The following is a 23356-nucleotide window of genomic DNA, read 5'->3' on the forward strand; positions in this document are numbered from 1 at the left end:
TACTCCGACCTGTATCAGATAATAAATACTAGTTTTTTAAACTATCATTTATGATACATGATAGTACTAATCTTCTGTACAATGTTGTGATGTGAGCGCAGTATTTATATTCGTAGCTTATGCGTATTGCTAAGCCACCGGTCTCTGACCAACTCTCCACTGACTGTCCTGACACCACAGCTCAATTTCTCTCTCCTCTGGCCATTAATTCTCCCCCAGGTCACTCTCTGCTCTCTAATGTGCACAATGGACTCGTAGTTATACGGTTGTGGTCCGTCATATTTGTAATTATACACATTTAAAGTTCCCTCGGGGTCAGAACCAGCACCAGAATCCTGTTTTTCTATTGTTCAAATCGACCGGTCTCCCTCCGCCTACGTCACTTCCGGTCAAGCGTTTTTCGATGCGGAAGTACGTTTTTCTCACAAAAACGGCTCAAAAAGCCTAAATAGTGTATTTATAAATATAATTTTGATAAAAACTTGTTCCTACATTATTTTTCGAAGCATTGGTTTAAAGGGGGGTCTAACCTGCAATATGCTCTTTAAATGCCACAAAATGTCTTTATGAATGAAATCGGTGAAACCTTTACATGCAAATTGTACTTGATCAGTTTATTTTACCCTGAATAAATTATGTGATTGAATGTAATTTGGCTAAATGATGAAGGCATCAGATGAGATGAAACAGCTGCTGCTGCTGCTTTCACGTGAGTGACTCTGTAAGCCCCACCCCTCAGCGGCAGCTCTCTCACTGGACTGACAGACGGGGTCTCTTTTTAAAATGCAGAGTGTGAGCCTGGCAGCAGAGATCAAAGCAGGTGTTTCCTGTCAGGTGAGCTGATCTGGTGTCAGCTGGCGGCTCAGTCTTAAGACCTCATCATGTTGTTGACGTCTCTGCAGACTCGTGCACACCGTCTGACGAGAGCACGGCACTCATCAGAGAGGTTGTGTGAAACCGGGCCGGGCCCCTGGGTTCTGTTTAAAGAACCAACCATGAGCCTGTGAAGCCTGTTTCAATCTCCTCTGAACAGTGGATAACCTCACTGACTTAAACCTTTACGCACGGCTTCATCCTCTGTCCTGAAGATGACTCTGTGGGTTTAAAGGGTTTGTTCTGCTTCTAAAGACATTTTACAGTCTCCGAGGAGGATTCTCAGGGAATTAAGGCGGTTTTTGAGGCTTCAACTGTGAAATATTTAAAAGGCTTTTGGGAAGCTGTGAACGTGTCTGAAAGCAGATGTACTACGAACTGTCACAGCAAAACACACAGCTGCCATCAGAGCTTTAAGGAGGAAGGTTATAAAGTCACGTCAATGCTATATGAACACACAGTCCTGTAACTTCACCCAACTCTGAAAGTGGAGTATCAGTCTAATGTGTTGGGTCGGGGACCGGTTTTGAGGAAGTGCGGGTTTCTCCCCATTTTAAAGCTGGAAAATAAAACTTAACACATTTTTAATCTGCACCATTTATGAAGCATTTTTTACAGCTCTGAGGGTAAGTCAGTGAACGTCTCACACACACCCGCGCACACACACATACACACATTGAGCTTCAGGCCCAAACAGCAGCCATCACTTTCATCTGTCGCAGCCAATCGGGAGCTTGAGAATCACTAGCTTCAACCAATCAATTTCCTGCCAAGAGAGAGTGTGTAAGAGAGAAAACTGAAACACTATGTGGCCATAAGTATGTGGACACCGTTGAGCTGCAGGAGTCCAAATCAGTCAGAAGCTCTGATTGAGATTCCGTTTCTTTCTGCAGAGCAAAAGCTTCATGATACATTCGTGCTTAATGATTCCCTAATCAATGCCCCCACTTAGTTTTGTTTGCCTTGTGAAACAATGACAACACGCATTTGCAAGAGGCAGTCAGCATGAATGACAACGAAGGAGTTTAGGATGTAGGGTTGTCATGAGAACCGATACTTCGGTACCAAGTCAATGCCAACTGCTTTATACCTGCTGGTACTGGGAGTGCTGGATATGCAACTATGCCCTCGACAGGCCATGTCAATTTAAGAAGTTGAAAGTTTGATGTGGAACAGTTTCTTTGGAAAGTAGTGAATTTAGAAGTACACAAATTCTGTTTTTTATCATTATATATATATACTGTATATTATATACAGTATATTCTATTGTGACAAGCATATTAGGAAGTTATGGTGATTACAAGACGGAAGAGTCCAAAGTGAAACTAACAGCTCAGAGTCTGTGCCACTGAGCTCTCTAGCAAGAGTAGAAATACCAGCATCAGCATTCCCAAAATAATATCTGGTATTGTTGTGCAATACAGTGCACAAGTAAAATCATTACACTAATGATTATGTGAAATTTTAGCACTGTGCTCCGTATAGTTACAAAATTAGTTGATGACAATGATAAAATGTATTTTGTTGACAGACCCTGACAACCTGTAAAGGCCCAAAAATCCACAGGAGTTGATTCAGAATTGGATCAACAAGCAAAATTGGTAATGACATTCTTAAGTTGCAGTGCGTTTTTCCCTCAAGGCCACCGTAGCTCTAGCCTGAAAAAGTTTGGTGGAGCATTGGTGGATTCCTTGGTGGTGACTTTGCTCACCTTGGATCAAAAACTCTTCTTCCAGATTCTCTGTGAAGGAGAGAGAGGAGGAAAGTGGGACGACGCTTGAGCAGCTGGTGATCAATGAGAAACTTTCTACCATCTCTTATAGTGGCGGGTCGGCCTTAGCTGGTATTCTTAGACTGACCTGACACACAGACACACACACACTGTGTTGTCTTTGTATAATAATTCGTCTGAAGGAGGTCGTTGTGTCTCTGCTGTGACGGATCAGCTCGGTGGTGGATTTGTCTTCGTCTCGTGTAACTTTGAGCAAAGTTAACCGAAGTTGAGAAGTGAAAGTGATGTTTCACTTTGCTGCAGGAGTTCCTCTTTTTTGTTCATTTCACTCGTTTGCCCTCAGGAGTTCAGTGCTTTCTCTCTATATTGATTCATACCTGTTTCCCAGACGAGATATTTAGGGAGAAATCCCGACTGCAGACTAAATGATTGATAGCATAAAGTGAAGAGAGGCTGTGGAGCTGATTTAAAGGACAGCGGGGACGTGGCGTCCTCAGGTAACAGACACTAGCAGGTGAGATCTTCTCTGTTTAGTCTGTAATGAACTTAAATAATGAGTTTTACTCCATGACACTGAAGCACAATGCAAGAAAAACAACTAACTGATTATTTTTAATTTCTCAGACAGTTTGAGGTTGAGATTGAAGCAGCTGAGTTCAGTGCTGTCAACTAAGGAAGAGGAGAGAAGTGCTACAGGGTGAGGAAGAAAATGTTAAAACTCCATACAGATTAAAGGTAGATTCTCATGTGTAGTGTGATTATAGATCAGGCCCGCAGGCAGTGGCGGCTGGTGAAAAATATTCTAGGTGGGGCTGTTTGTCCCTGAAGTTTTTGGTGACCATCTTGATAAAAGAACCCCAAACCCATTTTTAGGGATAAACATTAATTATTTATTTGCCTTCATAAATCAGCAGTTTGACAGATAATGACAATGAACAAACAGTAGTCTTTCACTGGTGGCACACAGTGGACGTGAAATATATTAGCAAATACTCTTAATACAAAAATATGGTTATTAAAAGGCATGTGTATGATGTAACCTACAGCAGTGATTAATGTTAACTATAGACAAAGTGTGACAGGAACACTATAGGAGGAACATAACGTGATTAAGTTTGGTCTGACCTAGCTGATGTGAGATTTTAACTGCTGCATTATCAGGTTTGATGACGAGTCTAACTGTGAACGTACTGGTCACACCTGTAAACATATTGAACAGTGCGCTGCAGCCTGATGCTCCGCATCACAGACGTCCTGTCACAGCCTGGGTGATTAGTTTCCCCTGGTGTCACTCAGGAATAACAGTGTCCAGTCCAGTGTCCCAGAAGCTGGATGAACTAATAAAAACGCTCTCGGACGAGCTGTGAACGCACCGCGGACGAACCAACAGCATGTAGTCCAAAAGTTGTCTCCGAGCATCAAGAGAGAGCAGTCTCTCACGTGCCGGTTAACGGTGCTCCGGTCCTCCGGTGCTCCTCTCACACACTACGCGGCCTCTTGTCACATCATAACAGCCTCCCGCCACAGGCCCACAGAGTTTTATCCACCTGTTCGTTGTATTTTCTCATCGTGAAACTGTGTTTTTCATCCAGCTGTGAAGCTCTGCTGCTAGTCCTGACTTCTGCCTAGCTTGGCTAACGTTAGCTGACAGCACCGTTAGGGATGGGTATTGATAAGAATTTAGCGATTCCGATTCCATTATCGATATTGCTTATCGATTCGATTCCTTATCGATTCTCTTATCGATTCTCATTGGGTGAGGGAATAAAAGAGAAATGGGTTTGTTTGCATTAATGCAGTGGTTCCCAACCTTTTTTGGCTCATGACCCCTTTTGACATCACAAATTTCTGGTGACCCTCATTCAAGATGAGCAAGCTCAGATATTTGTATATGCTGCATTTTATTTTATCTTGATTTATTCAAGAAAGTGAATATATCAAGAATATAGTTGTTTAAGATTGTGAAAAATAATTAGTTTATTTATTTATTTATTTATTTTTAATCAATTACTAGACATTTAAGGCGATCCCATTTGAATTCCAGGCGACCCCACATGGGGTCCCAACCCCAAGGTTGAAAACACTGCATTAATGGCTCTGACATTAAAAAAGTTGACAGGACCGACCTGCCTGGACAGGTTAACACTAGACCACTGTGGCTGTGGGGCAGCTGTGCTCACAGGAGGAATTTAACAATGTTTCCATTACATAGTTTTTATGCATCTGTATCTTCTCACTAGTTATTGTTTTCATAACGTTCGTTTTTATGCGGAGCGAGTGAGCGAGCGAAAGAGAGAGAGCGCGCCAGAGAAAAGACACAGGGCGCAGCTACCGTTTCACCTGGCTACGAGCAAAACCTGAAAGGAAGTGATTAGAATGAAGAGAGAAAAACAGAAAGAATAGACATGTAGCCTGTTCAGGAGACGTTGTCCTGTCCTCACGACGTGAGGGAGGGAGGACCGGAGGGTGGCTCTGGCTCACAGGTTAGTGATGAGGAAACGTCACTGTCAGCTGCATCTGTCAGCAGCTCCGCTCCACACAGACACGCCACTAACTTTATTTTGTGAGAACAAACGGTGACATGTGGATATAAACACTAAGCACCCTCATTTATAATGAAGATTGATTTTAACGGAACGTTACGTAACGTCATTAATCAATTAATGCGCGAGTTTCTGAACCAAATGGAATCGATAAGGGAATCGTTAAAGCAGACACGCACACGATTCCAAGAATTGATCCAAGTTGGAACCGGTTCCGAAGAGGAACCGGTTTTCGATTCCCATCCCTAAGCACCGTTCATGTGTCCCTTGAGAGTTCATGTTTTGTAATCCGTTCAGATAAATAGGTCTCTAACTCCAGTAACAGTCCGTGTGGTATCTGTCCTCACTGTTTTAAAAAAAAAAGTAAATTATACGGGAAACAGAATTTGAAACTGATGAAAACTGCGTAGCCATCCTGCTACCGAGGACAGCTCCTCGGTTAATTTCCCCCTCGATTTCTGGTTGCCACGGGAGACCAAAATGTTTGGTTTGGGGCGATATTTTCTGCGCCCCAAAGGCATAAAATCCGACGACGCTGATTGGCTAAATTACCTGTTGCTCCGTATATTTTTTACTTAGCAACAGTCACTGATTGGCTGAGCCGGTACACTGCTCGGGCGACTTCTCCAGCGCCCCAGACACAGAGCGATAGATATAACAGAGACAGTAAATGAACCTGTAGGCAAATTAGCCTCTAAATAATGGTTTTATTTTATATACAGCTCGATTTTAAGAATTCCTATCACATTCACAGGTACAATAAGAAAAAAATATTAATTTTAAATTATTATTTTGGAAAAAATTATAATAATTAAAAATCGCTTTTCATCAGGGGGGGCGGCGCCCGAGCACCCTATATTGACCAGCCGCCACTGCCCGCAGGTTATATATTAATACTGTGAATGTGAAAGTATCAAAGCCTCAGCCCACAGAGGAATGCACACAGTCTGTTTGTTTTGAACACCAACTGTCAGGACCTTTGTGATGTCACAAAAATCAAAAGAGTGAAGTCCCCTGGGTTGGGGACAAGGAAGGTAGGGAAATTGTGAATCAGAGAACATAGTGCATGAGGAGGAAGTACTCAACTACTAATTATTGACTTCATAATTTAAGTAGCATTTTACTCCTCGTGCACCTGCTCACCTTTTGTTTTGGCCACAATAATTAAACTCAGTTGGCGTTACAATTACAGCCTTGTCTGGGAAAAGACGCGTGGATATGTTTCGTTTTTATTTTTTCAAACCAGAATAACTAGTAAATCAATCAATTCTATGGTTTAAGTAAACAGCTGAGGTCAGGACAGTTAATGTTGTTGCTTGTACCAGTAGTTAACTGAGCCTATTTTTTTTGTCATCATGAGCGTATAATTCATGACTTGTCATAGGCTAAATATTGGTTCCACTTGGACACGGACCTCCTGTATTTAAATTTTTTTCTGGTAAAAATACACCGATCAGGCTTAAAGCAGAAGTAAGCGGAATGTTTGTGTTAATATAAGTCTTAAATAGTTCTATCTTCCGACGGCAATCACTTATATAGAGTGTTTGGTCTGAAACACGGGTCTGTCAGTCACTCTGCTCTGCTGTAAGCCGAGGAGAAAACTTCTTGTATACTTCCTTGTATCCTACAAGCTTTATCCAATGAGGAGAGAGAACGGCACAGGCCGTAAGGATCTTTTGGACCTGCCAAAGTCAATAATCATTTCTTTGGTCTTTGATGTATTAAGCAACAAGTTGTTCTTGTTGCACCAGTCTGTGAACGCCCCCACCAGGTCCCTGTATTCATCTTCCTGTCCCTTCTTCACACATGCCACTATGGCCGTGTCGTCAGAGTACTTCTGAACATGGCAAGATTCAGATGTGGATGTGAAATCTGCAGTGAAAAGTGTGAAGAGGTAAGGTGAGAGCACAGTACCTTGTGGTACTCCTACACTGCTCACCACTGTGTCTGACATGCAATTCCCCAGCCTCACATACTGTGGCCGCTCTGTAAGATAGTTATAGACCCACAAGATGATGGTTGGATCTACACCCATCTTCTCCAGCTTTCCTCGCAGAATACTAGGTTGAATTGTGTCAAAGGCACTGGAAAAGTCTAGAAACAGCAGTCTCACATATCGCCCAGGTTCATCCAGGTAAGAGTAAACCCGATGCAACATGTAGATGATTGCATCGTCCACCCCAATGTTCTCCCGGTATGCAAACTGCAAGGGGTCCACAGAATGCTGTACTTGAGGTTGAAGGTGGCGAAGTAGTAGTCTCTCCAGAGTCTTCATAATATGAGAAGTCAGGGCTACTGGTTTGTACTCACTGATTCCTGCTGGCCTCGCCACTTTGGGAACCGGCACCAGGCACGAGGTCTTCCAGAGAAGAGGGATCCTACATGACTGCAGGCTCAGGTTGAAGATGGTACGGAGAGGCACAGCCAGCTGGGCAGCACAGTCCTTAAGGAGTCTAGCTGAAACACCATCATCAGGGCCAGCCGACTTGCCAGGACACAGTCTCCTCAGTTCTGCCGACACTTCCTCCAGGGAGAGTAGAGTGTCACCGCCATATGGAGCAGGACCGCCAGGTGCAGCAGGACCGCCAGGAGGAGCAGGACCGCCGGCTGGAGAAGGACCACCGGATGGAGCAGGACCGTCGGAAGCAGGATCACCGGATGGAGCAGAAACCGCCGGAAGCAGGACCGCCAGGAGGAGCAGGACCGCCGGCTGGAGCAGGACCACCGGATGGAGCAGGACCGCCAGGAGGAGCAGGACTGCCGGATGGAGCAGGGCCGCCAGGTAGAGCAGGACCGCCAGGAGGAGCAGGACCGCCGGAAGCAGGACCGCCGGATGGAGCAGGACCACCAGGTAGAGCAGGACCGCCAGGTAGAGCAGGACCGCCAGGAGGAGCAGGACCGCCAGGAGGAGCAGGACCACCAGGTAGAGCAGGACCGCCAGGTGGAGCAGGACCGCCAGGAGGAGCAGGACTGCCGGATGGAGCAGGGCCGCCAGGTAGAGCAGGACCGCCAGGAGGAGCAGGACCGCCGGAAGCAGGACCGCCGGATGGAGCAGGACCACCAGGTAGAGCAGAACCGCCAGGTAGAGCAGGACCGCCAGGAGGAGCAGGACCGCCAGGAGGAGCAGGACCACCAGGTAGAGCAGGACCGCCAGGTGGAGCAGGACCGCCAGGAGGAGCAGGACCGCCAGGTGGAGCAGGACCGCCAGGAGGAGCAGGACCGCCAGGTGGAGCAGGACCACCAGGTGGAGCAGGACCGCCAGGAGGAGCAGGACCACCAGGTAGAGCAGGACCGCCAGGTAGAGCAGGACCGCCAGGAGGAGCAGGACCGCCGGAAGCAGGACCGCCAAGAGGAGCAGGACCGCCAGGAGGAGCAGGACCGCCGGAAGCAGGACCGCCAGGAGGAGCAGGACCGCCAGGAGGAGCAGGACCGCCAGGTAGAGCAGGACCGCCGGAAACAGGACCGCCAGATGGAGCAGGACCGCCAAGTGGTGATGGTGAGGGAGAAGAGGCTATATTAAACCTGTTGTAAAACTGGTTAAACTCATTTGCCAGGTCAACATCTCCCTCAGGCTGCCTATTTCTCTCCTTGTATCCAGTGATGGTCCTCATTCCTCTCCAGACCTCCCTGATGTTATTATTTTGTAGTTTGCTCTCCAGCTTTTTCTTGTAGTCTCTCTTTGCTTGCCTTAGTCTCACTTTCAGTTCCTTTTTTATTTTATTTAACCTTTATTTAACCAGATAAAAGCCCATTGAGATCAGGATCTCTTTCGCAAGGGTGACCTGGCCAAAAATGGTCAGCAGCACGCGGTACAGCAGCAATACATGTCAACACAGAAATGCAAAGAATAACAATTAGAAAATATACAGAGTTTTACAACTTCAGATACAACAATTGGAACAACAAAATAAATAATTTAAGATTTGAATTCTGATTCTGCTGGGTGAATTTCTGCTGCCTATCTTTCAAAATAGAGCGAAAGGCTCCAAGTGGGATTAGTTTAGCGAGTTTCAGCTCTTTCTGTAAAGTGTTCCATGCCGAAGGGGCGGCGGAGCTGAATGCTCTTTTCCCAAATTCAGTCCTTACCCGGGGAACAGATAAAACAAGGGTTGAACAAGAGCGCAAAACATAACTACTGCTTGTTTCTTGCAGTAATATGCACAAATACGAAGGCATCAAGCCTAAAAGAGCCTTATAAATTAAGGTCAACCAATGTACATATCTGCGTGCACTAAGGGGGGGCAGATTTGATTTTGAGTACAACTCACAATGATGGGTGAGACGACTACACCCTGTGACAAATCTCAATGCCGTATGAAAAACAGTGTCTAGAGGCTGGAGACATTTAGATGACACGTTCAAATAAAGTACATCACCGTAGTCAAGAATAGGCAAGAAGGTTGTTGTCACTAATTTTCTTTCTTTCTTCTAGTTCCTGCTGTGCTGTCTTAATCAAGACTGAGTCACCAATCTTAAAAGCCTCCTTCTTCTTATTTACGAAGCTTTTGATGTCACTTGTGATCCACGGTTTATTGTTAGTGAAGCAACGAACTGTTCTGACCGGCAACACCACATCCCTGCAGAAGTTTATATAGTCAGTGACACACTCTGCCATCTCATCAATGTCAGTGGATGTGTTGTTAGGTGTCTGCGAGTGTAGCAGAACATTCCAGTCTGTAGACTCAAAGCAGTCCCTCAGAGCCTCAGCAGCCTCAGGTGTCCACTTCCTTACTGTGAGTGTAGTTGCAGGTTCCCTCTGCACACAGGGTTTGTAACAGGTCTGCAGACAAACCAGGTTGTGATCTGACCTGCCCAGTGGTGGCAAGGCAGTGGCTCTGTAAGCTTCTTTTACATTGGCATACAGCAAGTCAAGGGTTTTGTTTTTTCTGGTAGCACATTTAACAAACTGTGTGAATCCAGTCAGGTGGGAGGAGAGGATAACATGGTTGAAGTCACCTGATATTATAATAAGTGCCTCAGGATGTTTTGTCTGTATCCTAGCAACCATTTCATGCAGTATTTCACATGGAACATCAGCTGTTGCCTTGGGAGGGATGTACACAAGTATTGTTATGATATGACTGAATTCTCTTGGTACATAATAGATACTTATCAGTAGGTGACGTCACGGTGTATTCCACCTGGCCGCCGCCATGCTGGGTACCGAACACTGAGTTAACCTCTATTCAGCTCAGTGCAGCCACATCCTCTCTGACTAGAAGACTGCTGCCTGATGTAGTTTGGATATGGATATTTCTCATTTTGATGGCCTTGCCTTGAAAGCACACACCATTTCTGCTGAGACGATCTTTGACAGCGCGGTGCGCCGCTCTCTCTGTTAAAACTTAATCTAGCTCACCCAGCGGACCTCTCTCTCTCTCTCCTCGTCTCTCTCTCTCCTCGTCTCTCTCTCTCTCTCTCGCTCACTGTCTCTCTCCTGTTACTTATATGTGTTTAACCAAATACACGAAAAGCCAAATCAAATCAAAAATGCGTAGCCCACTTCTTTTTTCTTTTTTAACTCACAGACATTTTCATAAAGTAATAAAATATCTCGACATTTTGCCATTGTTAACATTGAGACAAAAGGCTGCAGGAATGGAAGAAGAATTCGGCAAATCATCTTATCACGCAAAAAGGCACAACAAACAGGTTTTGCACAATGGTTTGCACAAATAAGTCTTAATATGCGCAACACCTTCTCATCACAATCCACGCCATCTACACAGTTACGTTATCAGCTCAGCTGTTATTAAAACCCAACTCATCAGGACGCGATGACCACCACTCACATTAAACAAACCGTTAACTATTAATCCACACTCAAACCGAGGCAGCAATAGTGTTAACTGTACTCAACAAGCTGTTATTACAAGGTTTACAACAGATATGACAGACAACCTGGGCCGTGTGTGTGTGTGTGTGCGCGCGTGTGCGTGTATAAGAAAGGGAGGGAGGGAGGGAGGGAGAGAGAGAAAGTAGGTAAAAGCTGCTAGCTGTTAGCTACCGTAGCTCAGGCGTCGGTCTCCCGTCAGGTAAAAGCTGCTGTTTATTCCTCAAATGAAGCTCATGAAGTTGTTGAGCCTCTCCGGTACAGTTATCCATCACTGCAGTTGAATTAGCTGCTAAACTGCTGGACGCTAAAACCGAGGGGGCGTCTGTGTGTTTACAATTCACGAAAGCAACGTGAACGTACGTGCTGCTCACACTCAGTAGAGTGAGGCAGCCTCCCTTGGCGTAGGCTACATGTCTCCCAAGCTGTTTAATGACGGTAAAAAATGAAACAGAAAGTAAATATCCTGCATAGTTTCTCTTTTCTGTGCTGCGCTGATCAGAGCGGCGTCCCTACCTAGTGTATTTTACTTAGCAACGATCTGTTAAACAGGAATAACAGACTGTTAAATGCAAAATCAAGATGTAAATAAATATCAGAAATATCAATAAATTATCGGAATACGACATTCAACAGAGCCATGTAATAAAAAAAGGTTTATCCACTATTTTTGTGAGATTTGATGTCACAGCCCATAGACTGCCTTTGGAAGTCGGTACCCAAGATGGCGCTGTGACCGGCTGCGAACGCTGTGTGACGTCACGTGATATCTATCAATATGGCCGCATTCCAACAGCCAATAATTCAATATCTGGACAACACATCTTCTCTTTGACAGTAATACGTATGTGCAGGATTACACCATCTCTGGTTCACAAGTAAGGAGAGGGACCTATGTGCAGGGACATGGGCGCCGCCATTAGCCCAGCTGATCCATACCGGAAGTCACGACCGGAAGTTGCTCTTCTTCGTGTATATTATTTCTATGTTATTCTAAGAACCCCCCTCTCTCTCTGGCCTGTCTAGCCTCTACCGTGTCTTTTTACTAAACTTAACCAACTCCTTTCTTCATTGCCTAAACCCAACCAAAGCACCCACCAACGACATTTCATTTATTTTTTCTCGCTCTCTCTCCTGGTCTGCTGTCAGCAGGAGCGGCGCTAGCCGTTAGCTGTTAGCCGTTCGGCGCTAGCCGTTAGCCGTTAGCAGCGTTTTTTAAATAACTCAATAACTTAATAAACGATCCATGCAAAAAAATATTTTATAGCTCAATCATGTTGTAACTAAGATATCCGCTGGAAAACAATATTTTATCATGGACCATTTGAGTTACTGAGTTATTTTTTTTATCTACATAGAAATGATACACATGAAGAAGAGCAACTTCCGGTCGTGACTTCCGGTATGGATCTGGGCTAATGGCGGCGCCCATGTCCCTGCATACGGGTACTCTTGCAAATAAGGCCAGACCTCCTCCTTTTTTCTTGCCACTTGCCTTAGCATCTCTGTCTGACCGTATGAGAGTGAAGCCAGGTACATCCACAATGGAGTCAGAGATGTTTTGATTCAACCAGGTCTCAGTAAAACACATCAGGCTGCACTCACGGTAAACTTTCTGAGTCTTCACCAATATCTCCAGCTCATCACTCTTGTTGGTCAGAGAGTTGACATTCCCCATGATGACAGACGGCAGAATGGGCTTGTATCTCCACTTCCTTGCCTTTAAACCTGCACCAGCACGGCAACCACGAAAACGCCTCTTCAACTCAGCCGGAATAGTGTGATACACCCCAGATTTTCTCCACTTCAACGAAAAAAGCTCTTCACTTGAGAAAACTCTTCTCTTCACAGAAGAAATATCCATCAGTAATTGAAAAAATATGATAAAATACAACAAAAACAGAGTAAGAAACTCAGAGCTACCAGACTTTGCTGCTCTCAGTTGAAGCGCATTCTAGAGTCATTTTGTCGTCAAAGTTGACGTTTTAGAAGCAGGAAAAAAGGGCAGCGTAAGTATTTGAGCCAGTTTGACAAGGACCAAAATTGTGATGGCTAGAAGACTGGGTCAGAGCATCTCAAAGACTGCAGCTCTTGTGTGGTGTTCCCGGTCTGCAGTGGCCAGTATTTATCATAGGTAGTCCAAGGAAGGAACAGCGATGAACTGACGACAGGGTCATGGGCGGCAAAGGCTCATTGATAAACGTGGGGAGCAAAGGCTGGCCCATGTGGTCTGATCCAACAGAGCTACTGCTGCTGAAAATGCTGAAGAGGTTCATGCTGGTTCTGATAAAAAGCTGTCAGAATACATGATGCATCATAGTTTGTTCTGTGTTTGGCAGCAAAAGGGGAACCAACACAATAGGCAGGTGGTCATAATGTTATGTCTGATTGGTGTATATAAATTGGAAGTTATATCTTGAAATGACTGAAAAGGACCATCCCTTGTAGGAAGCTTCCTAGTGTTGAGAGGAGGGAAGAAACACATTTTCTAATTAGGACACAAAGACGGGAAGTGTCTATGTTAGGAATCAAGGAAAGAGGAATCGTCTTTGTTCTGATGCAATGAGACAAAACAGCTTCACAGAATAAGGATGAAAGAAGAAGGCCTAGGAGGCTTCCAAATAAAAATAAGGACGGATAGAAAAGGGACGGAAGAAGAAAGGGGCAAACCTCTGAGTTAGGAAGCAAGGAATGAAGGAGGAAGGAATGAAAGAGGAAGCAGTCTAATTAGGACACAAGGAAGACTTTTGCTCCCTAGTTAGGACTAAAAAAAGGCATCCATGTTTCAGTCTATGTTTCAGAGTGAGGAGGGAAGAGGGAAGGGGAAGACTCCTAACATTTCACAGGAAATTAGGAAGGAAGGCAAGGCAAGGCAATTTTATTTGTATAGCCCGTTTTTACAAACAGTTTGTCTCAAAGGGCTTTACATGGCATCGTAGCAACATCCTCTGTCCTTAGACCCTCACATCGACTGAGGAAAAACTCCATGGAAAACCCTTTTAACAGGGAAAAATCGGAGAAACCTCAGGGTGAGCAACAGAGGAGGGATCCCTCACCCAGGACGGACAGACGTGCAATAGATGTTGTTACAGACAAGAAGGACACAGAGTTTTGAATCCAAGGAACAGAGGAGGAAGGAAGGAAGGAAGGAAGGATGGAGAGTGATTCCTAATCTGGGGAGAGGAAGGAGACACAAAGGAAGATGTTTGAGTCTGCACCTCAAACAGGATGAAAGATCAGTCATGAAGATGAGACGCTGCAGTGGAGACGAGTGATGCGTTTAATGACAGTTCGAAATCAGAGTGACTGAGAAACTGCGCTACTCTAAAACACAAACTCAACAAAAACCTGTCAGTGGTCAAACCTGAAGCGTGATATTCCTCCTGAGGGAGACACATTATCACTGATGTGACACACACACACTGGACTACTGTGTGTGTGTGTGTGTGTGTGTGTGTTATCTCTCAGCCACATGTGTGAGTAGGAGGCCGGCGTTTCCAAACCTATTTAAATTCTAATATCAGGTGTTGTAGCTTATCACTGACAGCACAGTGTGACGACCAGTCTTTACGCTTATGGAAACTGAAATCAGACTGATTGTCAGGAAACTTCCCGTGTGTCATCATCATCACACCATCAACACGTGTGTGTGCATGTGTATGTGTGTAGGTGATTAACAGGAAAAAGTGCACTCGCTGAGTTTGTTTAGTAAAATAAAAGAGGCTGATGTGTGTGTGTATGTGTGTCCTCGTTAGTATTCATGCTGTCACTGCTCTTCCGTCACCTCTCCCTCCTGCACAAATTAAACTCAGATTGGTCGCTCGCCTCCTGCGCGGTCGAGTAAATTAACTTGGGGAAATTGAATTTTTTAGGTCAGAAATATTTCTAGATCAGTTGCTGAATCATGGACAGTGTGACGGTTGGATGTGTGTGTGTGTGTGTGTGTGTGTGTGTGTGTGTGTGTGTGTGCGTGTGTGCGTGTGTGCGTGTGTGCGTGTGTGCGTGTGTGTGTGTGTGTGTGTGTGTGTGTGTGTGAGTGAGTGAGGTAAATGAGGTCTTCAGTGTTAGCATTAGTTGCACGGCTCCAGGGGTAAAGTACAGGGAGTTTACTCTTTGGGGGCTTTCACACCTACCTCGTTTGGTCCGGACTTTCGGACTTTCCAGATAGTTCGGATCAAATTGACAGGTGTGAAAGCTCCCCCGGACCACGGTCCGGACTAAAGACCGAGTCTTTGGTCCAGCCTCAGGAGGTGGTCTCGGTCCGGACTATCCTGGACCAAGGTCCGCTGCTGCGTAGTGTGAAAGCATTTTTTTGGAAGGTTCGAACTATCAGACCAAATACAGGAAATAACGTCAGATTCGCACGTGCCGAAAAAAGTAAATAAACAAAAAAATGAAAGAGGAGCCGCGGCAACCGGCGGCAACACTTGGGGAGAGGAGGAGATCATATTATATCCAGATTTGGTCAGAGGGATGGGTGTGTCAGTGTAGGCTACACTTGTAAACGTTTACACGGAATTAAACAGTGGAGTGTTTAATATAAATCCCCAAACGATACATGCATTTTTTTATATAGCCTATTTTTAATATATATATTGAATATTTTTTTTTTCCGCCGAAAAAAGTCTGAAAAAGACGGATCAGCGGGTGACACCAAACAACGTCTGCCCCAGCAAGTCAGAGCTTTTATTTCTCTCACACACAAGTGACCTGGAGAGATGCAGCCGCATCTGACAGGAGGATCGCGCGTGTGTGCGCATAGCGTTTGTGTGTGTTCCCCTCCACTACACAAAACAGCTGATCGCTGATCGCTGCCACTCTGATCAATGAGAGCACGCGGCACAACCCTCTTTTTTTCTCTCCTTTCATCAGCTCTAAACTCACTCTTCTGCACCGCGATTACAAACCACAGCGTGCTTTGCAGCAGTAGGCTATATTTTTCTATATTTCTATTTTATTTTTTTCAGAGCACTTTCTATGCGCTAACGTCAGACGCACGCTCATCCGTCATGACGTCGCTAGATCCTTTAGTCCGCTGTCATAATAGCAGTGTGAAAGCGAACTTTACTGGACTATATGGAAACAATGTAACAAAAAAAAAAATTAAGTCCGGACCTTGGTCCGGACTATTAGGTGTGAAAGCGCCCTTTAACATATCCAGGTACTTTTTTTAAAATTTTCTCCATAACTTGGATGCATTTATTTTCATCTCTTTTTCCTAACATGAATGTTCCTTCTTCCTTGCTCCCTTATTAATTCATAAGTCCTCCTCCTTCCTTGCTTCAAATGTAAAAAGCTTCCAACTCATTACATCTTGCTGTGCATCACCCGTTCTCCATATCTGATTTTCTTCTTCTTTCTCTGATTCTTCTGTCCTCCTTTAATAGGAATCATCCTGTTTCCTATCTCCATTATGCCCCAATTGGAAAACTTTTCTATGTGCTTATATGTTTTCATGCAGCTAGTTTCTCAACCTTGGGACTGGGCCCCTCCAAAGGGTCAGCAGATGAGTGTGCGCGGTCAGAGGACAAACAGATTCTTGAAGGACACATTAACTTCAACTGTCACAAAGGTCGGATCTGCTTGCATTTTATAATCTGATATATAATGAGAACAAGATTAAGAAGCATCCTATCTAAGAAGAAATAATAGATCACAGATCTTCTGTTACTCTTATGCAGCTTTTTCTTTGTTCTTTGCTGTCTTCAAGATGCTTCATTATCTCATATTATCTTGAAGTACAACTTTCATAATGAAGCTGCTGTGCTCACACACACACACACACACACACACACACACACACACACATTCACTCATACACTCACCACACATAAATTGGATTTTGCAGATTCAACCTGGTTATATCATCAACCTCCACCTGCAGGAGTTTGTTCTCTCACATTGAAGACGACTACCTCTGCATGTGTGTGATCTCACTTTGCTTTCAAACTAAAACCTGCCATCAGGATACAGAAAACCTGTCTGACGTCCATATTTACACAGTCAGACCTTAAATCTTTGATTTTACATGCAACATCATTTACTGACTTTGACTCAGAATTCATTTATTTTGCAAAAGATGTTGATGAAAATGAGGGTAAAGCCAATGATTTACAATAAAAGCCACAGATTTGAGAAAACGGTGTGATCATCAGTTTATTATCTTGAATATGACCCTAATAGTCCATTGTAGTTACATTCCCAGCAGCAGATCCTGTCAGAGATGATATCTGCTTGTAAAATGATGCTTTTATAAGCAGCTCGTAAATGAGAGCGCCTGAATGTTGTATTAAACTCAGTGAGGTGATGTCAGAGCAGGAGTCTAAACACAGAGGAACAGACTGTGTGTGAATCTGTGATGACTACGTGACTGTGATTAACCACCTTAACCACCTAGAAACACTGTAAGATGCAGAGTGACAATCATCAGGTTGTGTAAATGAAGATGTGTGACAGTGGGTGTTTGATTCGTGGTCCTGGCTCTCACCCCCCTGATAGCGAGGCAGGTGGAGTGTGACCTTTCACCTGCTCAGTCTGCTGGGAGCAGATGGAGGAGGAGACGTCTCTTCTCTGTTTCTGAGCTGATCAACACAGAGACGATAAAACCAGAAACTGATGAAATGACTCTGCTGCTGCAGTGAGATGAACGTCTGGATTCTCAGATGTGGAGATTGGAAATGTGCATGAAAGCAGATGGACTGAAACCTTCCTGGACTCTTATCAAAAAGCAGAAGAAGAGTTGAAGTGAGAACAAAGTCTTGACGACCTGATACAACTCATCGGACCTACAGATTCACTCAGGGAAGGATGTCAGGATAAGAGTTCAGGAAACTGAAACTGAGCTTGATGGGTCCTCAATGCTGATACCCAGGATAATACTAAATACCAATGATTGTTGATACCACTGGGGGAAAATGACCAAAAATTAAGAGGGAAAACATTTTTAAAATAAAGATTTTAGTAAAAAGCATCACTGTAGCTGAGTCTTCATACAGGGCCAAATCGTCCGGAGGTTGCATTTGACGACTAAATGCATCACAGTGGTGTGATCAAGGCGGTCCATTTCATAAGCTCCGTCTAATGCAGCCTTCACCTCCTGAATCTGAAGGATGCGACTGTTGGATCATTCCCAGTCCAACCTATCTCACAATTCATTTTGATCTGCCATTCATTTGGACTAAGACTGGTGGTGCAGGCTCTTCAGCTACAGCAGCAACTCAGTGTTTGAAAGTCAACTAGTGTTCATGTATTGAGCTGTTAGTGAGGGAGGGGCTGTGGACTGTACCACTGCAGTTAGTCAGTAGGAGGAAGTGAAGGTGCCCGTGTTCGTATTGATACTGTGGTAAATGAGAATTTAATCCTACATGGATTTTTGTTGTTGTTTTTAGTAGTGTCTGATTATCTTTTTTTTTCTTTGGATAACAGTAGAATCTGGTGGAAACCTCTGCAGCCTCAGACAGTTCAGTTTCCCGGGCTCAGTTTCCTGCAGGTCCCAGTTTCCAGCCTGAGCTGCTGTGTGTCTGTCTCCCGTTCTGATTCCTCTAATGGGATTTAGCTGTGTTTGATTCATATGACTGGGGTTTATTTATTTATTTATTTGTTGTTTGGTTGTGTTTTTTTTTTCTTGGCTGGTGCTGAACAGAAAATGTTTTGGCCTTTGATTTTCCTCTGACAGTTGGTTGATGCAGAGGCAGGAGAACCAGGCGCTGTGTTCAGGCTCCTGATGGAGCTTTGTTTGTACTGTTGGTCTGTGATATCTGGCTGATGAAACCTTGATGCAACATAAACCCTCAGAGCTGTTTGTAGAGTATACAACAAACAGCATCAGGACATCCAGCGCATATAGAAACTATAGACGGCTTCAGTGCAGCACCAGTGACTTGATGTCGTCCCTCAGCTCGGTCTCTACCAGGACGCCATGTTCGCTGTCTTCATGAGACAAAACCAAATGGATGGAACAGAAAATACAGTTTTTCAAGTACTATAGAGATGTGAGGCCTTGGAGAGGGAACAAGAAACCAGAAATTTTCCCTAATTAAATGCTCCAAAAACTGTGATCATGTTCAGGTTAGTTCTGAGTAGCGTATCACACTTAACCTCAATACTAATCCATCCATATAGTCTCACACACGTTTTTCTTAATTCATTAGATACATCAGTAACATCACTGTTACAAAATACAGGCAAGGTCAAAAACACAATTAAAAACAGAAAAGACTAGGAGGCACGGAGACAAATATGGCAGGAAGAAGTGGTGAGGAGAAGGACCAGGGTCAGTTTACTGGCGGCAGGTGGAAGAGGCACATCTGTAGTGTAGTGCCATTAGAGTGTTAGTGAATATGACCAATGATGGAGCTTTCAGACAACCTGAGCAACGGTGTTCAAGACCCTTGTGCTGATTAGATTTAATTCTAATTAATAGAAGTAGAAATACAGCAGCAGGTAACAAAGAGGTGGAGGAAGGTCAGGTTTTAACCGTTTTACCCTCTCACAAAGTTTGAGAAGTGATTTGGATGTGTGGCATGGGCAGTGTTGTTGAATGACGAACTGAACGAGTCAGTGCTGTGCCATTTACACAAACAAATACAGATGTTACTGGTTCAAAATTGCGGACTTCACGCGTGGTCCACGCGAGACTCAGGCATTTTTTTTCTTTGGCGAGACAAGAGGTCTTAATGAAAAGCCTCAATGTGCCAAAACAACCACCAGGTGGCATCTGTGAGAACGGAGGACGACAGGCGGATGACTCAGTGATCTGTGCAGTAATCCACAGCTTAAACTCTAGGCTATTAAACTAGAACTAACTACTGTATACCCTGCCTAAATCACAGAAACTATTGTAATATGATAAAGCCTGTCTTGCTTTATGACTTGATGATTATGTATCACAAATTATGAAGGATCATCTGCACAAGGCAAAGATGATAGCATCAACAAAACACGGCGTAACACACGCGGCTGTATGGGACAGGCTTTTATTTAATTCAGAACAAACCGCTTAGCAAAAATGGAAAATATAGTCTATAATAATTAATTGATCTGTTGTTTGGCCACTGTTTGAAAATAACCCGAATTATGAGCAAATAATCTGATCCAGAGCAGCAGTCATAATCAGACTTCTTCTAAATAAACCTAAACATTAAATAACTGGGTCAGGTCGGACCATGGGATTCTTTTTTCTCTTCTTCTTCACAGGAGAAAATGAGGTGCGCTGCGCTCACGGACGCGTTGATGTTTTGTGATTTATCTGCTGCCTTGACTTTGCCCTTTATACATGTGCGTTCAGATTAACAATAAGACAAGCCATGGTTGAGTTTATTGAGTTTATAATCAGCATCTTAGTACCTCTGATCCGGAGCGATAGTGTTATGAAAATCGCTACAGTTGAACTGGTCTGGTTTTTAGCTGCTCAATCTCATTGTTTCAAAGAAAAGGGATTGATTTTTATAACGAAATGAAACGAAAACAATATTATATTGATACATTGTTGTAAAAAAAATCCAAAAGAAACGGAAATGAACTAAAGAAAATAACTTTCACACACACATTAAAACAGTGCGATTGGTTGAAAGCTGATAATTAGCCATGTGCTTATAAGCTGATTGGCCGAAACCAAGAACAAAGCCGCGGGAGGTGCTTCTATGGGTATCGTAATCTGTGGGCCATTACTAGCAATTTTTGTTCTAATATTAACTATCTTTTCGGTAAAGAAAGTTAGGAAGTCGTTGCTGCTGAGAGTTGGAGGGATGGATGGCTCAACAACACTATGGTTCTTGGTTAGCCTGGCCACAGTGTTGAAAAGGAACCTAGGGTTGTTCTTATTCTTTTCTATTAGAGATGAATAGTAATTGCTTCTAGCATTACGGAGTTCTTTTTTATATATTAATAAACTATCCTTCCAGGCTTGACGGTCTTCCTCATGTTGGCTGGAATGTGTTTTCCTTTCCAGCTGTCTGGTCTTCTGTTTCAAAGCGCGCAAGTTTGGGCTGTACCAGGGAGCTATTCTTTTCTGATTGATAACTTTCTTTTTGAGGGGAGCTACAGCATCAAGTGTTCCAAGGAGTGCTGCTGCAGTGCTATCCACAAGATAGTCCACCTGTGTGGGGGTGAAACCAGCATAACTGCCCATAATATGGTTACAGAATGTGGTGAAGTCAGCATCACTGCCCATAATATGGTTACAGGATGTGGCAGCAAGCTCTGCTGGAATAAGCTCTTTAAATCTAGAAACAGCAGTGTCAGATAGACATCTACTGTAGCGGGATTTTTTCCCAGGTAGGATATAATTTGTTAAAGTAAATTCAAATGTTATTAAAGAATGGTCAGACAAGACGGGGTTCTGAGGAAGAACTGTGACATGGTCAGCTTCTATTCCATAAGTAAGTACTAAGTCAAGGATATGATTAAAAGTGTGAGTGGGTTTGTTTACCCTCTGAGAGAAGCCGACTGAATCCAAAAGTGACTTGAATGCAGTAGCCAGACAATCATCATCGACGTCCACATGAATGTTAAAGTCACCTACTATAATGACTTTGTCTGAGCTCATTGCTAAATTTGACAGAAAGTCAGGGAATTCTTCTAGAAACTCAGAATAAGGTGCAGGAGGACGATACACTACAGCAAGTAAGAGTGGTTTTTCTGCTTTCCAGTCTGGGTGAGAGAGGCTGACAGTAAGGCTTTCAAATGTATTATATGAACTATTATGTCTAGGGTTGATAATCAGATTTGACTGATAAATAGCAGCCACTCCTCCTCCTCGGCCTGTGTTACGAGGCACATGACAGTTAATGTAACTAGGAGGGGTAGATTCATTCAAACTAACATATTCATCTTGCTGCAACCAGGTCTCAGTTAGTGTTAATATGTCAATATGGTGACTTGTAATTAAGTCATTCACTAGGAGAGACTTGGATGGGAGAGAACGAATGTTGAGCAAACCACATTTAATAGTTCTATTAGTTTGGCTTGCTGGAGCAGTGGTTTTGATTTTAACTAAGTTGCTATAAACAACTCCTCTAGATTGGGGTTTAGGCTTAGACAGCCTCGAGGCAGACACAGTTTCTATAGGCTGGGTGGGTGACAACAAGAGGGACCCAGCAGAGGGGCGTGTTAAACTGCGGCTCTGCCTGCTGGTCTGAACTCTGGGTGCTTGTCAGGGATTAGCACGGCTAATAAAGTTCCCTATATTCCTAGATAGGAGGGATGCGCCATCCAGAGTAGGATGGACGCCATCTCTCCCAATCAGACCAGTCTTTCCCCAGAAGGAGGTCCAGTTATCTATGTAAGCCACGTCGTTATCTAAGCACCACCTAGACATCCAGCGATGGAATGAACGCATGCGACTAAACATATCGTCACTCACTAGGTTGGGCAGCGGGCCAGAGAAAATTACGGAGTCCGACATTGTCTTTGCAAAGTTGCACACCGAAGCCATATTAACCTTAATTAACTCCGACTGGCGAAGCCGGGTGTCATTACCGCCGACATGGATTACAATCTTACTGTATTTAACCTTACGTTTACATGCCAGCAGCTTCAGATTAGCCTCAACGTCGCCCGCTCTGGCCCCTGGGATGCACTTTATGCTCGCTGGTTTCTCTACCTTCACGTACCGTAAAATGGAGCTGCCAATGACTAATGCCGACTTCACAGCGGGGCTGTGAGCAACAGAGTCGACATGTTGAGTTACGTTCTCAGCGGGTGTGTCGCTGAGTGGGGAAAAGCTGTTGGAGACGTGAAGGGGTTGGTGGGCCAACACGGGCTTATTGCGTCTATGTTTCCCTCGGTTTGTTGTCACCCAGCCGGACTGGCTAGTTCCCGGCTGCTCGGGGGCTGGGAGGGAACTGCTAGCGGCGGCTAGGCTAGGTGGCTCCGCACCGGCTAAGCTGGACTGTGAAGCTATAGCTGGACTAGCCTCCATGGTGCGGAGCCGGGACTCTAACTCGCTGAGCCTCGCCTCCAGAGCTACAAACAAGCTACACTTATTACACATACCATTACCACTAAAGGAGGCAGAGGAGTAGCTAAACATCTGACACTCAGAGCAGGAGAAGGAGACAGAGGAGGGAGGGGAAGCCATAGCTAGTATGTTAAGCTAACTAGCGGACCTGTGGCAAATACAACAAGTTGAATGGAGAAATACAAAGAGAGTCCTGTTAAGGACTTAAGTGACAGAAAGTTGTGTAATGTAGCAAAACGTGGTGCACACTGGTGCTTAAAGTGATCAAATTAGCAGAACACTAGACGGAGGATTGAGAAAGTCTAACACAACACAGCAACAGTGCAGCAGGTACAGGCAGGAAATGACGTAACACGCTCACCGTAAGTCACGCAGTCACAGCAGGTGGTTGGGGACATGTAAATCAGCTGTTTCGT

General features: G+C 44.3%; 2 protein-coding genes across 2 annotated transcripts in view; one reads left to right on the forward strand and one right to left on the reverse strand.

Annotated features, from left to right (window-relative positions):
- Window positions 1-23356, forward strand: part of LOC146990099 (nuclear receptor ROR-alpha A-like) — a 223922-nt gene that overhangs the window by 22658 nt on the left and 177908 nt on the right. The gene's annotated exons all lie outside the window — the stretch shown is intronic.
- On the reverse strand, window positions 20842-23060 carry LOC146990100 (uncharacterized). The gene is made up of 2 exons (XM_085768965.1): window positions 22671-23060; window positions 20842-22625 (listed from the first exon to the last, which is right to left on the reverse strand). Exons 1-2 carry the CDS (start codon window positions 23058-23060, stop codon window positions 22134-22136), a joined length of 882 nt encoding a protein of 293 aa, XP_085625091.1. The 3' UTR covers window positions 20842-22133.

Source organism: Trachurus japonicus, chromosome 3, assembly GCF_045865225.1.
Source record: "Trachurus japonicus isolate A0001 chromosome 3, Traja_1.0".
Lineage (NCBI taxonomy): Eukaryota > Metazoa > Chordata > Actinopteri > Carangiformes > Carangidae > Trachurus > Trachurus japonicus.

Coding starts and splice junctions, on each gene's coding strand:
- LOC146990100 (XM_085768965.1), bottom strand. CDS start 23,060: ATGGCTTCCCCTCCCTCCTCTGTCTCCTTCTCCTGCTCTGAGTGTCAG. Junction 22,626..22,670: donor GCGACACACCCGCTGAGAAC/GTAACTCAACAT, acceptor CCCGCTGTGAAG/TCGGCATTAGTCATTGGCAG.